The sequence below is a fragment of the Saccoglossus kowalevskii genome, chromosome 19, assembly GCF_978046115.1.
Source record: "Saccoglossus kowalevskii chromosome 19, keSacKowa6.1, whole genome shotgun sequence".
NCBI classification, from domain to species: domain Eukaryota; kingdom Metazoa; phylum Hemichordata; class Enteropneusta; family Harrimaniidae; genus Saccoglossus; species Saccoglossus kowalevskii.
In genome coordinates this window covers 22,313,475-22,331,568 of record NC_140659.1, presented here as the reverse complement: position 1 = coordinate 22,331,568, position 18,094 = coordinate 22,313,475, and the positions used below count along the sequence as shown (strand labels likewise).

The 18,094-nt window shown below is 36.0% G+C and overlaps 1 protein-coding gene across 1 annotated transcript; it reads right to left on the bottom strand.

Moving 5' to 3' along the window:
• Nucleotides 1-756: 756 nt before the first annotated feature.
• LOC102804415 (sulfotransferase 1B1-like) lies at nt 757-9,870 on the bottom strand. The gene is made up of 7 exons (XM_085493631.1): nt 9,818-9,870; nt 5,083-5,277; nt 3,656-3,915; nt 3,139-3,262; nt 2,116-2,210; nt 1,388-1,553; nt 757-1,046 (listed from the first exon to the last, which is right to left on the bottom strand). Exons 1-7 carry the CDS (start codon nt 9,858-9,860, stop codon nt 925-927), a joined length of 1,005 nt encoding a protein of 334 aa, XP_085349757.1. The 5' UTR covers nt 9,861-9,870; the 3' UTR covers nt 757-924.
• Between the last annotated feature and the right edge of the window lie 8,224 nt (nt 9,871-18,094).

The window sequence follows — 18,094 nt, the reverse complement described above, 5'->3', positions numbered from 1 at the left end:
TCAGATAATTCTAACCGAAAATATAGAGTTATGTTTTATACTCGAACTAGAGTACCGCTCGAGCCACAGGAACTCTGATTAGTACGACTGTAAATGACACAAATTTAGATATACTATATTATATATTCTCTAATATATAGTTACACTAATCTGTTCGAATGTTTGTGGTTCGAGCGAGCGTTGGACGACACTAACTTTGCAGTGTTTGCATGTTGCAGATTGAGTGCGACGTTATGCTGCAAAAAAAGTTTTCTAGCAGATATTATTAAATCCGCCGGCATGCAGAAAAAAAAAACCATTATATAAAAGTAAACAAAATCACGTCTACGAGAGGTTTAAATTCTATGTAAATTACATAATGCTGGTTCAAGGGTCTGTTTTTATTTTAATCTAAACGGCCGCAGATCGATTAGTTTTTGTTTCTCCAAATGCTTGGTCAATTTTACTTCCTAAAAATGACTTCAGAATAATAATATAATGCAATAATAATATAGCATGGACCGACCTGGTTGCCCCCTTAATGTGTCGTGCGCCTGCGCATCATCTCGTAGAGTTTCCAATTCTGAACATTACAGTAATTCAACCCCTTTTGCTCTTTCTGCGTACGTTGATTTTAATGGAATCGAATTTCCCTAAATTGAAATTCCCTGGAGAAGTTATACGATACATAATCCCGGAACTCGACTTGTTATGTGGCTACACGAATGACAAAAATCTCGTAATGATGTAGTACATATAAAGTCCGACAATAAAGCATTCTGATTGAGAAGATTTTATTAGAATCTGTTTTTTCTATAGTCTGGTCAAACTTCAATAAAAAGTACCAAAATTAACAGATACATTTTATAATTATCCGATATATCATTACTCTACTTTCAATCTATTATATGTGCTATGTGTGCATTACAAATATTGTCAATTAATTCAATAATCATCTAAAAAATTGTATTTCAAGTGTTCATATCCTTCCATTTTCTTGTCGTATATACTATCAAATGCTTCATTTTGTGATACCGTGAATACATTCTTCCAATCACCAACGGTACCTGTGACGAAAACAAACAAATTTGTCATTATTTACATCAACAGATGATGTTCATTACCAGACCAATTCATACTGAAATGTACGTGGTATAATATGCTAATTCTGCGGCTGTTATATAATATTATATATATTTTGGCACAGTTGTTAAAGTTTTCATATACACTATTCACTCAAGAGCGCATATTATTTATGTGTCAGAAACTATCTTGTCATTTCTACGATTCGACGAATTGTGACTGATTATAGAGTCAAGCCATACACACATGTTTGATTTATTTTGACTTAAAAGATATTTTGAGCATTATTGGCCGACATGCAATAGGGGAGTATTGCCATGGTTACCTTTTCGTTGAAGCCTTGTTCCCTGTCGCATCTGCCAAGCCTCGGGATACCCAAAATGTGATTTCATAAACTGAAAATCAGTCACACGAGCCACTTCTTTCAGTTGTTCATTTGTTAATGATTTTCCGAGGAAATCGGCAATTTTTTCGATGTGTTCTTGTGGAGACTGTAAAGTACAAATTACAGTTATTCATTCAGTAATGGCCAGGCTGTATACTAGTATTACAAGGATTACTCATTAAAGCAATTTGATCAGTTGTGACAAAATTTGTTTTTGCAATGTTTTACAAAGCTGTGAAACAAACATGGATAGATCCCTCAACGTTAAATGAGATCCACATATTTGCCACAGGCGCAAAAAAAGAAATTACCAAAACATTTGGAGTGACGTAATATATCCTAATCAGTTGATCATTATTATTAATTGTTTGAATTGAATATTCACCGTTTTTTTAAATAATTCCCACGCAAAAATGTATTTTCTTGCACTTGTTGCATATTTATGTACGTAAGGTGGAATACTCGAAGTATCGGGCGAGTTTTCCGTTGTCTTTAATTAGTATCCAGCAACAAGTGATATTTTGAGCCAACGTGATGAAGACGAACATAAGACATTGCTTCAAAACAAAGCTTTACCGATTAAAAGAAGTAATGAGCACGTTTAAAAAACGAAAACAAACAAAACACAATGTTATCAGTTTGTGTATAATAAAATTGCACATACATACCTTCTTGATATCCTCGAATCGGACAGCCAAGACCCAGGGTTCATCACTATAAGCATCCCAGTCAATTACATATTGAAAATAAGAACCATACTCGGCTACATAGAAAGCAACAAATTAGACGCACCTCATTAAATACGCATACCCAGTCAACTAAATCAGAACGTAACATAACAATGAAATTCATGATATTTCGAACCCAAAAATAACCATAATTCAGAGTGACATATCAAAGTAAAAATGTGCACCATGTCACGACACACATCTTTAAATTTAATGGATGGCACTGCAGTATTATGATCATATAAATAGGACTTTGTACCAATATCATGACGTCAGTTGTTGATGTCTGTATATATTTCTAAACAGGCACAGTTATCTTAATGGATCATCCAAAATGTTCAACCAAGGTGTCTAAAAATGATTGACATCCATCATTGAGGAAGTAATAGAAATAAGACAGCCCCCAAAACATTCATAACGCATTTCTACTATTACTACTATTAGAAACTCGATCATGTACAATTTCAGACAAGTAATATTAATGACTTCTGTGAAAGACTTTGCATTAAAGGTCATTCAAATTGTAATGTTATTTGACTTCAATAAAAGGATATCAATGAACTGTGGATATTGAGAAACTCCAAGGTGTCTTGGGACAAAGTTATTTGTATATATTAACGACGCGCTTTCCATAAATAAATATTTCGTGATTATATGCTAACTATCTACTACTGAGTAGTAAATTTAATTTAAATTTAACGTGCGTTACCGTGTGTGGTGTGTCGTCATACGTCATGACAATTCTTCTGCGATAATACGTCTGAAAAGTTTGTTACGCGAGTAGAGAGTGTAGTGCTCCTATTTGTTTTGTGAATGCAAATACAATGTAGATATTCCCTATTATGCGATTCCCAAAACTGTACATCATGGGCGCATAATCGTACATCACGGCTACCTCTGCAAGTCGGGAAATAATGAATCAAAAACAAGCATGATGTTCAAAGCAAGATTATGGATACTCACTGTTTTCATTGCAAAATTCTCTAATAAAATCATCCCATTCAACTGGTGCTAAAGTAGAATTATTGTGATGGAAATTGAACAAAGACACAGCTACATCCTTTGGATTTCGGGTTAGCAAAATTGTCTGCAAAGAAATTTGACTTGCATAATAACAATATCTCATGTGTAACATGACATTGTCATTTTCAATGAAAAATACATTGTATGTTCCATGATGCATATTCATTACAATGGTGACATCCTGTGTTTATTTGTTTAAACTTAAATTGAATACCATTTAGCTCAAATTCATAGGAATTGCAAGATTGTGGATTAACCAATCAAATGCGAGTTGATCAATGATTAATTTGACATGAGATGAGAGTCTCTTTAATTTTTCAAACCGAAATAAAGACAGTGCGATACGATGCGACACGATGGCGAGCTGCTAATGTCGCGTTTCATGTTCCTATAATTTCGATTTAAACCATATCACATAGCTTGGCCCTTACACATTGCTGCTTGCAGCATATTTTACCTTAGGTTTTGTTTCGAACAACATGTCCGGCATGAACTCCGGCCTCAGATGACTTCTCATTACTCGTTGTTCTGTCAGAGGCATATTTTCCATAATATGGGCTCCTGAGAAGGGGCGGTTATTTTTAGTGAGACCAACTTCAAACAGGTCAGGGTGATCGATTGGACCTAATTCAATATTCCTGGCCTTTGAATGTATGACGGCATTCTCTGGATTTTCATTCAGAATTGCTTCGACTATGGTGCAGATCCAGTGATTTCCTGTTCGATAAGTAGAAAAGTTTATTTTCCTTGCATTGAGTTATTGTCACAAGGTTCCAAAAATACATGTGTAATTTCAGATCACAGTAATGTAATTATTATAAAATTAATTCCATGAAGCATGCAAATTTGCAATGATAAATATAACCTGGGCAGAATAATCCCAGTAACGAATTGTGTTGAGTATGTGGGACGTCGACTCGCCACTCAAAGTGAAATGCACGTACGTCTGCTAATTTTAAGTGGAGTAATAAGGACGCCACCAAAGTCAACGAACCAACTAATTGCTTACTGAAAAGGATCTACATGCTAATTGTCTGTTATGCTAATTCATGCATGGTATTTAATGAATGGAAAATCTATTGTCAACGTCTTTCCTGCCACGCAGTTGCTGAGTATGCACATCATTTGTGCGTCGGAAGGCCCGGCTCTTTTATCCTTTGTCAAGAAATCGCCATGGATGCAGTTTTCTAGTGGATGTCACCAATGGTTTTGCGAGCTGAGTAAATTTCCTAGGAACAATAATCTAAACCACCTTGCCAAGAAGCCTTTGGTTCGTCGAGTGTAACCGGTTCAACGCTCCGTTGCCATGGAATAGGGCACGTCCATCTCCACTTCGACAGCGTGCACAGCAGGTCTACGCTTCCACATGAACTGTACTGTCGACATGGTATGCATAATTATTTCAGAATTATTTTAGAGTCGTAGTGTGTTATTTTGTTCAATGCTTTGTTGGGTTTCATACTTTTGCCAACTGTGGTATGAACGGTTCACTTAGTTGAAACACCAAATAGTTTTGTTAAACTTTACATATTTTTCTTACTTTTGGCTCTACATACTCCAGTCACTTGTCACTCGTGACTGGAGCTTGAAGCTGTGCGTATATATCAGTTGTTCCGTATATGCCCGCTTTGTATTATTCCCCCTTTATTTATAGTTGTGTTGAAAGTTTATACATCTTCGTGTTGTCATTGCAAGCGTGTGTGTCGAATTCGTGTACATTTCCAAACCTGGTCACCCTAATAATATTTGGTAAAGAACCCACAACACAAGGCAAGGTCGTTTGGTCCTCATTTGGCTACCATTATTAATTAACTGAAAACAAGCCTTGTGACAGTTATCGTGTCGTGTTTTAGTACTTTGACATTCCCAATCCCAATGACTTACCTGATTTAATGTAAGCATTAATGAATACGTCATCATCTCTTATAGTCATGTGTTTGACTTCTTCTTCTATAGTCTTCTTGTTCATGATGCATGGCAAAAGGTAACCGGGTCTTAAATAGTAGGATAGCTTCCAGGGTGGCTGGTCGTTTTGTCTGTCTTCTGACATGATTATGGTATGAACACAAGGACAGCCTTCTGGAATTCAACCGAAAAAATACTTTGAGCTAGTAGATTGGTCTTATGTCGCTGTATGTTATGGGGAACCTGTTATACATGCAGGAATGCTATATTTTATATACATCATTTTGTATGGCAAATTATTTCTTAAAATGCATGTTCATTGTCAGCGGAGTAATGAATGGATGCAACCATGTTGATGATGTTGATTAGTGAATGGGACCAAAAGAAACCTTTTTACCTAAAATAATGTGCACTTAAAAACAAATGTTATCCTAGTTTTAAAACATTATGCACTAATTTAAAAAGAACAAATGTTACCCTTCATGGTGCATGCTATTTTTGTATATTTGAATTTGCTTCTCTTTAGCCATAGCATTTTATTAGTACCAATTACAACCAGGTTCATGTTATAACATCACTTGGTTTATGTTGTAACTGACCCACGCTGTAAATTTATGCTTTCCATTTTATAACGATTTGTAAAAAAAAAAAAAAAAAAAATATTCGGGCCAGTCACGTGATTTTGCCGCAGTTTTTGATTCCATCAAGCATGGCAAACATTTTGAGCCTTTGTTTTTAATGAATGCTTTAACCAATCAACTTGAAATGTAGTGTCTGTGGCTAAAGTCTCTTATGCGAAAAATAAAATAAATATGATCAGTCAGTCACATGTGCTACGACAGCATTTTATCGGAGAAAAAAATGGCCTTGTATACGCGTTCGGCTCGAGCCAAGTTCGGCTCCAATGAACCCTCTGGGTTGAACTCCGATAGGGTTGAGCCTCGACATGGCCCGACTGTGTATACGCATGGCCCATCTATCGGAGCCCAGATCACGCCCTCTCAGTCTTCAACTAAGAGGTACGCGCTCTAATATCTAGTTGGCAGAGTAAAGAAATGCTGCATACGAAATTACGCGACAACTTGAAAGAAGGACTGAACAGATCCAATGAAAATTGAAGAATTTTTTTAAAGACACCAGAGATAAAAATCGTAGAAGCGGTCACGGTAAGGTGACATGTTCCTGGTAGATTTAGACTCACTAATTACTAGTCTGAGGTTTGGATTGACAACTAACACGTATAACAAAAATTGAAGAATAACAATAATAGGCTGCGACACATTTTAGTTGCCATGTTTCCTGTTTATTCGATGTACTAGTACCTAAATCATAACACCAGTCGTGTTTGCTACCTACATGCTCAGACTAGATCGTGACAGTTTCTTTTTTTTCTCCCAACTCAACAGAATCGTGCCATGTAAAGAAACAACACAAGCACGACACCAATATCGTTTTCAGCCATGTTTTTTTCATACTAATTATTTGAGGGCACTGTTCCGTTAGGCTCTGACCGAACTGAATCGAACTATGGCTGCAGATCTCGGCTCTCGTTCGGCTCCCGACCGTATGAATGCATTGGAGATAATCTCTTCTTAATCGGTGGGAGGAGCAGTAGTTTGGCTTCTGTAGAATGCTGCCGTGTGGACATAGCATGGTTTGTCCGCCATCGTGGATTTTGCGTACACACACTTTGAGAAGCAGTTTGTAAACAAACGGTGTACACTGTATAATATAGTGTTCGTATCAGAGGCGGCGACGATTTTATGTGAATGTCATTTTATGTGAATGAATGTCAACGCGACCTTTCTTGGGGTACCGGGACATGGTAAATTTTTAGAATCTAGACCGCCTGAAACGCTGTTTTCTACATTTTGGGGAGCAAATTTTGATGGTACACTTAGACTTAGGTATATTTCTCTTACGTTGGACTGCACAGTGTACATTTCTACCGACATTTGCGGTGGATTTTAGTGACAAATATAAATGAGTGTTCCACCTTATTTTATCGTGGGGGCGACCTATTTATCGTGGGATCCCCACTGCCCCCACGGTGCCACCGTGGGGGCAGTATTGATCCTGATTTGACCTGATGGACCTGACTTTTAGAATATTTATTGGTCAACTAGTTGGGTAGCCATATTGGATTGAAGTTAATCGAAAGTTTATTATGAACTCTTTCTGTGGGCGGATGCATTCTGATCAAAACATCATCGATCTCGTGCCTTTTCCAGTCGTATTGGATTTTAAAAATAAAACAAATATTCACTATGTAGTAATTGCAGTCAGTTGAGCGCCCTCTAGAGGTCAAGACATCCGTCTGGATTACAGATGAGCAGAAATTTGATTTCCACGCAGCTTTGCATCATCCCGTAAGCCATAGGTTTCACCTGGCCAGCGATTCATTTTATGTTGCATTTTCGATTACCGCATATTATATATGATAATATAAATAACAACACTACGTAGATTAGTTATAAAATATCTACAATTTACTAATTAAAGCGCGGTGGTCGTCGCGCAGCGCGTGTTCGAATTTCATGTAAATAAACAATGTATTTTACACGCGTTGTATACGTCGCTATGAGTCCCATATCGAACAGGACGCGGCGCGACGACTGCCACCCTTTAAGGTCACATTTACCACTGAACTTTCTAGCTATTGACAACTTAGCATTGCATTACAATATATTTTGTAGACAAGATTAGAATTAGGTTTGCATTTAATCAAGAGTGTGTAGCGCATATAGAATGTTTCATAAACTAGTTTCATAATCTAGTGAATAAATCACTTTTGTTATTTTTGTTCAATTTGTGTGAATGTTTTTGGGAATCTAGAGATCGTAGATCAACATACAAAATTGTATGGAAAGCGAGTGCCTACAAGTACAACACTATCAATTAGGAATAACTTCTAACATACACACAAAGGAAATTATTTTAGAACAACTTACACAATGTTTTTAATAAATAATTGTGAGTATAGTGTGCTGCAACATACCGCAAAGTCGCGGCTTCCTTCCTAAGTTTCTTAAAATTGAATACAAACTCAGGTAAACGCTGTAGAAGTACAGAATTTTGAGTAATTCAAGAAATGTATTAACAGTTGGTGGGGTGCAAGAGTAGTGTAGGATATAGAGGCATCTAATGTGATTATAAAATTTACAAACTAATAAAAAATAAAAAATAAATTTTTTAATAGAATTATGCAAAATTCGCATGTACGTTGGTCTATTTCTAGATGACCTTTGTCAATCCGTGAACTTCGTAGCCGAGCTAGTGATATGGGTTGGAATATGAACAGAAAACAAACAAGTTTCTGGTTCTATGGTTATTTTAAAATGACAGCAAGTATCTAACTTGTCTAAAAGTACGGAAGACAAATCGCCATACAAAGGAAAGATACTGTTTGAATCCTCTACAAATTTATTGACATTGAACATTTCCAACTTCTTGTACATGCCACAGATCATTCACATTGCAGATGGAAAGTACATTTTGGATGCCACTGATCCAGGCGTATTTTATTCTAGTTATTGTGGTACCCTGAATTTGGCGTGGAAATTTATTTTACCCAATATTTAAAGCGGGAGGGTTGTCACCTGCGCACACAGTCCCAAGCGACGCTACACACGCAACACACGCCAAAAACGCAAGTGCTCATGGGTAGACGCTTGTTTCTAAACAGTAACACGCTATGGCCGGCGTAAATGGTCGTCTCAGAATCGGCAAGCTCCCAGAGAAGCCAACAAATGCAGTAACGCGGAAAACTGTACCCAAGAAAACGACCAAGAGCCATGCGCAGGTGACGACTCCCCCGCTTTAATGTAGCGTTTAGCTATGTACTGATAAATAGGATATCTCCCACATTCTCCTAGAATACTACTATTTGGTGATCTACTAGAAACACCTCCATACGTCCCATACGTTAGTATTAGTTCTGTAGAATAAAGGGCGTAAACAACTAACTTAACTTCAAGTAATCTAGAAAATCGCGCAGATATAGGAATTCATTACTTATAGGTGCACAAGGAAAAGGTTTTCAAAGCAATTATGCCATTACTTTGCTTGTATAGCCTGTGCTGTATTATTATTATTGATTGTACTATTACGTCTAATTGTTGACCAGAACAGCTTAGAATTTCTTTGAGGCCATGATGGGCGACATAAGATTAGTTCTCCGGCTTTCCAATTATTCGCGTTTTTTGGTCCTGCACATACTTTTTAATTTGTCAAGAAAATTGTCTAAATTATTTGTCATGAATTTGAACTTTTTCATTCTGTCTGCTGCTGTATGGCAAGTGAACGTTAAGGGCAAATGGTTGTGATCGTATATTTTAAAAGTTCAGTGCGGTGTCAGAGCAGCCATGATAGAGTTGATTACAAGTGCTAAAAGTAAACGCACTTCTTGTTTTTATTTATACGATCATGCCTTACAGCGAGGCAATTATTACCATCGGTGTTAGAGTGGGCAGCCGACGACGACCGAATGTAAATAACGCCCACTCTTGCATCACCGCGAACTTCCTTTTTAATTTTATCAAACGATATTATCATAGGAATCTTCAATCAACATCCTAGATAAAGATTGTATCACAAGTGAGACATCAATCTATTATAAAATAAGATATAGGTACAATACTTGGTGAATTAAAATTTGAAAAAGAAGCATAGAACATCCGTGGAAAAGTGAAAATAATATACTTGAGCAACTGACCTGTGATGTGAACACTGCAAAAGATGGACCGGCAGTGAAGCATAGTGTCAAATGTAACTACACAATGCATATGTAAATGAGACACGGCTGAAATGAACACATCTAATTTAAATGCAGTGTGACGCACGTAACAATAGATGGATAACGCTCATTTACACGTGTATTGTTTTTTTTTAAAATAGGGGCATGACCCTCTTGTCATTACGAAATTTGCACAAAATAATTTACCAGAATCTTTGATGGCCTTCAAAAGTATGAGTTTCCGCTAAATGTGTATTCATAGATGATTTGGTCGGATAAAGCATGGATGTACTAAGAATTCTTAGTACATCCATGGATAAAGATAGTTACCTGTTTAGTGTAACAAAGTTGTATTATATTGGAGTGCCTAAAAACCAACACATTTTTCAAATCGCTATAGTAATCTGGAATAAAATGGAAATTGCACTATTGTCTAATCTCCCGGAGGTGAATACTATTATAATTGTTGGCAATTGCCGGCATACAGCAAATTAACGCGATTAAATTGTATACGATAGTACACAACGTGTGTTAGATAGGGCAGCTTTATGTTTGTGAGATTGGTTCCAGATGCCACACGCGTCTTGAGAGAAACATCCAATCCTATACAGAATGTGTGTAGAGTAGTCGACGCCGATGATTACGTCATTAGTATCAAGTGTAATTCTGGTGTCGGCGTCATTATTTAAATTGCTCGTAAAAATAACCACCAGCACATTTTTAGTTTTTTTTAGGTCATTTTGCCCTTGAGAATGAACATTTGTGCAAAAATTAAGTTAAAATAATTTTTCATATTGTAGTAAAAATGAAAAAAAAAAAATTAAATGATTTCAAATAGATCATATAGTTGTTATAAATATCACTATATATATTATATATAATACATCGTTAGGAATTCTGTAACCTCATTAGGAATGTACTTGTGAAAGTATCAATTAATTTGAAATTTATTTGAAAGGCGGTAGTTGTCGCGTTGATGAAAGTATTAATCGCGTGTGAATAACAATGCGGTCGGAATTAACAGTGTCCATGGCGGTTAGAAAACACGGTTTGAGTACTGCCCGTATTAAGTTCTTTCATTGTCTCATTGACCCAGTCATTAAAATTACATGAAATTGCTTATTCAAACTTAGATTAATCATTGTACAAAAAACAAACAAAACAAATTTCACCAGGATGCTACTCAAATGAGCTAGCACTTTCAACGATTTTTCCTTTTGGGTGTATGGGTGGGGGCGAAGATTTAATTTATTTATTTAACCAGCATTCATTGAATTTGAAAATGCGAATTACACACACAGACAATCATTTCTGAGCTACAGATCGGGTCCTGTTACAGACTTTACAATTACAAAATGAGGGACGGCCCAACTCAAACATACACATGTATCGGAAGGGTGCGTTAGTTGTAACGGGAAAACCGATACACTCTTCGACACAAACAACTGTCTCTTTTACGTGCACTGAAGATAGGAACAGTAAACAGGTCCAAAAGCTTCATGTCCCCTCCAAAAAACGGCATTCTTTCAAATACGAATGCTGTCTGGCCTGGCAAATTGGCTGACAATACTTATATGGGTGTACAGAAGACCATAGGAGTCGCACCCGAAATCTCCCTGAAAATGGGCGAATACAATTATGCCACCCATCAGATGGAGTTGATATACATATCATTTATAAATAATCGGCGTATAGGATACAGAATTAGTGCTTAGTGTGAGTAACACAATAAAGCATGAACATGTCAGTGGGGTCAGTACTATGATGCAAGTACTGTCCCCTGCCTCTAAAATTTGACATGTACTGCCTGCCTTTTATATGATAAATGAGACTAATTCTACATGCACGGAGATTGAACGTTCTACCGAAATTTTTGAGAAACATGGTGTTATTATCACTCGTCCAATTAAAAAATAATAAAAAAAAATTGATAGTACTTTATGGAAATGTATTCACGATGACCTCGTGACGACCTCGTATTCAAATCAATTTTATGTATGCAAATTAACCTCTCTACGGCCATGAACGCTCATTTATGCTAATTTATGCACGAATTCCCATTGTGATGTCATCATTTATGGTAATCTATGCACGGTTCCCCATTGTGACGTCATTCCATCCCTTATGACGTCGTCGCATCCGAACTATGAACAGCACCCTCATGGTCGTACGTATAGTCCATCCTTAACTACTATTGCCCTTAACAGTTTTAGTTGTTACCTTCTACGTCTTCTATGTTTGATTATTTATACTATGTACAGTTTTCATATTTTTCACAGTATAAAAAGTGGTCTAAGCTATATCGGTTCAAATAAGATAAAAAAAAATCTATTTGTTTTAATGATACAAAGTTTGACAGGTCATTGTTTATTTTTAGGTAGTTCTCTCGTTTTGCTTCCCTTCCTTGCATTCATAGTGAAATAAAAACAGTTACCATCGCAATCCAATCAGATTATAGTAAATGCTAATGTGGCTGTGTTAGTAGTAATTGTTTTGCTTTTCATCTGTTGGGTCGTGCTTAAAAAAAGACCCACGTTTCCAAAGCCATGGCTGTTTATCGGAAACAGAAATACTACTAAAACTAAACATATTTTCGTCGTCTGTAGAATACCTAATAGTGTTGTTGTCACGACTTAATATTGTGCAAAAACCGGGAACCTGCCTGCTTCAAAGTGTCAGTCGTCCTTGTTCACACCTCTGCATCTTTCGTTTTTTTTTTCCCACTTGTAATTTGACAGATATTCTACGCTTACAATCTTTGACTTATCTAGACGCGCATAATAACATTGCATGCCATACTATTAAACGCGCATAGTAACCTGCATCATAAATAAGCTGGATTCATCTGTAGTTGTTTCAGACCAACGACGTAATTTTGGTAGTCTGGCGTTTGAATACTTATCTACAAGAAACACAAAATTCGAACCACTATAGTTTAAATGAATTAATCGACTGCGTTGACTTCTATTAATAGAGCGAAAGAAAGATAATCATAATCGTACTCACATGTTTAGATAGCCGAACTTCTCCGTACAGTCAGCAATGCTACGATAAAGCTATATATATATATATATATATATATATATATATAGATAGATATATATATAAAGAAAAACTATACTAATTGTTCCGTGACTGACATATACCAGCATCTTTTACTACTGAAACATGACATACTGAATTTGTTTAGTTGCCTGTACATACTTCAAAACACTTTTAAATAACTACATACTATTTTAGAAAACTAGTATTAAGGTATGAAGTAACAGAAGTCTTAGTTCAGCTAAACTGCCAAATTCATTGTGTGAATATACTTTCTTTTAAATTTAGATATTTACGAAAATATAGATAAGCTAAATTATCTAATAAAGCATTATTTACATGTCTTGCATGCAATATCCCCTTGTGACGTCATCAGGGCAGTACTTATATGTAAATAAGGACTAATAAGGAGCCTCGTTATGAAATGCAATAAATGACATTAGACAGCAACCTAGACTTTCGAATGTAATTATGTGTCCTAGACATTCAAACGCTGAAGGTGTTGGGAAATGCGAAGAATTTCATGGGTGCCCGTGCATAGATGAGCATAAATAATGACGTCACAATGGGAATTCGTGCATAAATTAGCATAAATGAGCGACCATGGCCGCAAAGGGGTTCATTTGAATGAGGATGAGGTCACAATGGGATATTGTGAATACATTTGCATACATAAAATTGATGTGAATACGAGGTCGTGTCGAGGTTATCGTGAATACAATTTGCATAAATTACCATCAAGTTTTTTAATTATTTTTTAATTGGATTTTTTTTTATTTATTTTAATTACTGTAATTACTCACACACATACGCTAATAAATACACGTCATTTTGAAAACTAACAGTTTATTACACAAAGAAGGGTAAAACTACTAAGATCAGTGACATGGAATATCCTTTTTTTTTGTTTTTGTTTTTTTGTTATTTTTGTTTTAGTAAATAATCAAAAAGATGGATTAAAAAAAACAAATTGAAATATAGAGTATATATAAAGTATACATTTTTTTGATTTTTGTTTTTGTTTGAGTAAGTAATAAAAAAAGAATGGATTAAAAACTGAATTTAAGAATAAAAAAATGACATTTTGAGTATATAAAGTATACATTTTGAAACGCGGTTAAGTATTCGATTATAATAAAAAAAACTAGAAAAAACGAGTAACATTGAAAAGTCAATACACACTTTTTTCAAATCAGAATCGCTCATCTGTGATAAAAAGAAAAAAAGAGAAATAATATGAAATCGATAATTATATAAAGAGGGTATAAGTTGTATATATATAAAGTTTTCGATATATCTGTTCACATAAAGGTCGTTCAAATGTCTATCACACGTAAAAGAGTTGGCTACGGACTTCATAGGTTCCCCTCGACATCTGCGCAGCAAATAGGGTTAGGGGTCAGTAGAAAACTCACCGAGTGTCTTTCACTGTACTACTGTTGCCTGTCAAAAATACAAAAGTAAATATATAAAATTGCACTTAGTCGCGTCCACTCTGGACTAAACTATATAACATTAGGAGTCAGGAAAATGAGCAACGAATATTTGGATTTTTGAAATGAAAACGAACATACCTGACAACAGGAGTTGAAGGCAGCTGGACAAAGGTGGACGACAATGGTATCGTTTCTGATGTGACAGTAAATAGCAATGGTAACATAATTGGTATTGGTACAACATGTGGTTTATTTGAGAGAGGGGATCTGCACAGTGAATGGGGAAGTGAAGTATCAAATAGCAAATGCGTCACGGCAGTATCAGCAATACGTTCTTACTGGTAGTGCAGGTAATTCGTTGTTTGGTAGTATAACATTTATTATTTAAAACACAAATTCTAATATCATATCAGATTATTTTCACGAACAATGTTTATCTATCATGGTGTTTATTTTTACGTTCGCTACGATTTACCTTTAATCCGTAATTTGGTAAATCAATTGATGCTTAATTATACCTCTGCTGTACTATCTACTGAAGCTGTATATAACAACCCCACCAAATGCTGGTTTGCTAGTTTTATATCTTTTCTACTATATACTAAAAAAATCTCCAGTATGCGAACAACGTTTAACAATATAATCTCATAGTTTTACAATTATCTTGACTTTGAATCCTAAAAATAACTAGAAGACGTCAGGAATCAACTGAAATTTTAATAAAACTGTTTCGTAATCCACATGTGAGATACAGCTTTTGTCATGACATTGAGAGACTAAAGTACTGCTTATGCAGGTCTATCGCTTTAGAGTACAGACTACCATTTGTTCGTCTGTGTAGTTTCATTACTTTTTCGCATCAACCCAAACTGTAAGAAGAGATCGGCATATATCAAGGCATCTAGATTGATATGTTAGCATCGTGTTTATTGTACTTGGTAAATTTCATATCATTTGTAACTAAAAATCACTTTATGATTATTTCCAGTGAACAAAGTCACCCAACACCAACACTACGTATGATGCCATATATGGTGCTAGATAATGATATATTTATTATCTGATTTGCAATTTAAATTCAAAGATATAATTTGGTGTTCATTTCTATAGCATATAATCTGTATAAAAAGCCTTTGAGATGTCACATGCAAAAAAGGAACTGGAATGATGTTGTAATACGTCATCCTAAATCTTTTCTATTTTACTCCTTGCTTGTGGGATATATATTAGTGGTTTATAAAGATAATAAAGCATATGAATACATCTATTGTTATTTATCATGTTATTCAGTCTAAGGTTTACATTTTACATTGACCAGAAAACTGGTTAAGATGAATATTTGAGAATATCGCAAGTCATTATTAATCCCATTTGACGCGTGTTGTGTTTCAGTAGGATTTGCAAGGTCTGACATTTACTCAGATTCAACTTCCAGCTGGTAAGATAAAGCCATTACAATGACTTATCGCCCGTTTCTGTTATAAACTGTCCTTTCATCTGGCATGCATGAACTACATACATTGTTCCAAAACGAATCAAGTCCAAATCGATTGTTGCATCCAACCAAGTGATGTTAATACTCATCTTTTATGTCATGTGACATCATACCCACATTTCAATTCCAAATAAATAGCTCACCAAGCAATTAGTTTGAGTGTATTCAAGTTTTTGGTGGCATGACAATTATTGATAGCATTTATCGATTTACTTACTTCAATATTCTAAGACTGGCGATAATATTTAAAACTGTTATTATCAGGGTCACCAATGAAAGGGAATGTAAAAGAAACAAAAGGAAAGTATTTTATTATTCCAACACTGATGGTGTAATTTAAAACTGTTTTACCAAACGCTTCAGCATGGTATTAAGAGTTTGTTTTCAGTGGTAGGTGATACCAAGGTGGAAAATGGTTTCACATATGGAGGTAATTTCTGGAATTGCAATATAGAGGGTTCAGGCCGAAATACAACATAGTTTCCGTGTTTCGTCTGATATTTCTGTGTTATTCTGCTGCTGTAACTAATGCAACATTTGTTATGAAATTCAGTGTATTGTGTGCACTCCAGGGTTATTCGTTTTGTGCTGAAAACACCCCTATTTTAATGGCAGAGTCGAACCAGTGTCACTCCCACTGGGAATTCTGCATTGTCCCTTGAATGAGTGCTAATTAAACACATTTTCCAGACCGTAACCGTAGTATATAACAGCCAATTTTAACAGCCTATCATTTTACTCACAATGTCAACATGAAAAGAGGCTATTCCATTTTACGCAGGAGTAATTGGGAGTAGAATATGTGAGGGATATTATCAACAGAGATGAGTATACTGAAAAGTAATATCTATCCTTCTTTTGCATCGCTGAGCATTTCTTTTTTAGTATACTGGTTTGAAAATGCTAAATTTGCATGATTTGCGATGTTTTGTTTTTATTAAAACGCCCCTAACGGTTGAATCCCGGGTTTGAAGCAGAATGTAACAGCACACCACGTGATTCGTTTGAATACAATAGTGAAGGATTGGCACGATAGGACGCCGTCTGATCTCGGTGGACGTTTCGCAGTCGGTCATACCACGGTTCTTTTTTAGTACGTAGTTTAAATTTGTGTTGAAGTTGGCAAGCATGCTGGCAACTGTGGTACTTCACTGACGGGATGACTTTCGTCGACAGTGGTCGTCAATGAGGGGCACGCTACAACTTCGCTTGTGATATTGCTTGCTAGCCGTGGATAAATCTTGATTACTGGTTAAAATGTTGTTCATTTGGCGTTGGTAATCTTTATTTGTAACTGGGTAATGCCGCAACGTCGCCAGCAGAAACCTTCTGGTACTTCGATGTTGATGGTTGCACCTCCATGGCAATGGTTAATTTTACTGTAGGGGGAATCTTCCGAGAGCCCTTCAGGGTTTCTAGGTGGTCAACATACATCAAGTTCTCTCAATCATAGTATTCCATGTGAGGTACACTTAATATGCTAAAAATATCGCTGGAAGATTTGAACCAGATAAAAATAGCAGACGAAAATTTGTTCACAAAATAATTCAGTTGCCAATGGAAACAAGCCGGTAGGCTGGTTGGCGATCCGCTCTGCTCAAAAACAAGCAACTTGTTTTCGGCTGTTGCCATGGTAGGACATGAACGTGAAGCTAACGTCGGTTTGTATAACTAAAACCGGGCACCGTAAACGAAGTTCGCCAAAAAACATTCAGTCTTTAGAAGTCACTTTATTGTATTACTAGGACGTATTCTGCTGTTAAATTTATTATTTCCAACCGTTTTGCGATAGTATTCCCATTCCATTCAAAGTTCAAAGTTGCATTGGGATTACGTTCATACAATGTCGGCGTACCGGTGTGCAACGTAGCCAAAATAAAAAGCATGATCATTTGAACACTATTACAAGATTGGTATGAGGTAATACATTTGGGGCGAAAGTATTAAAAAAAAACAGTTTTTGGCTGTTGCCATGGTAGCGGTAGGCCAGGATTGTTTTTCCAATGTTTTTCCGGTACGACCTGCCTGTCAAGTATGAACAAAATCAGCCAAGCCAAAACAATCACAGAGGAGTTAAAAGCCGTTGCTGGTGAAAACTTTGGGTTCAATTTTCTCGATAATGAAAATAGACATAAAAAACAGTAAATGTTTTTTCCCACACTCTAGCTAAGTAGAATGAGCTACGTCCGTACTTTTTAATCATAGAAATGTAGGGTGTGATATATTTGGCGTGAAGGTATTCAAACAAATCAGTTTTTGGCTGTTGCTATGGAAACGGTGGAC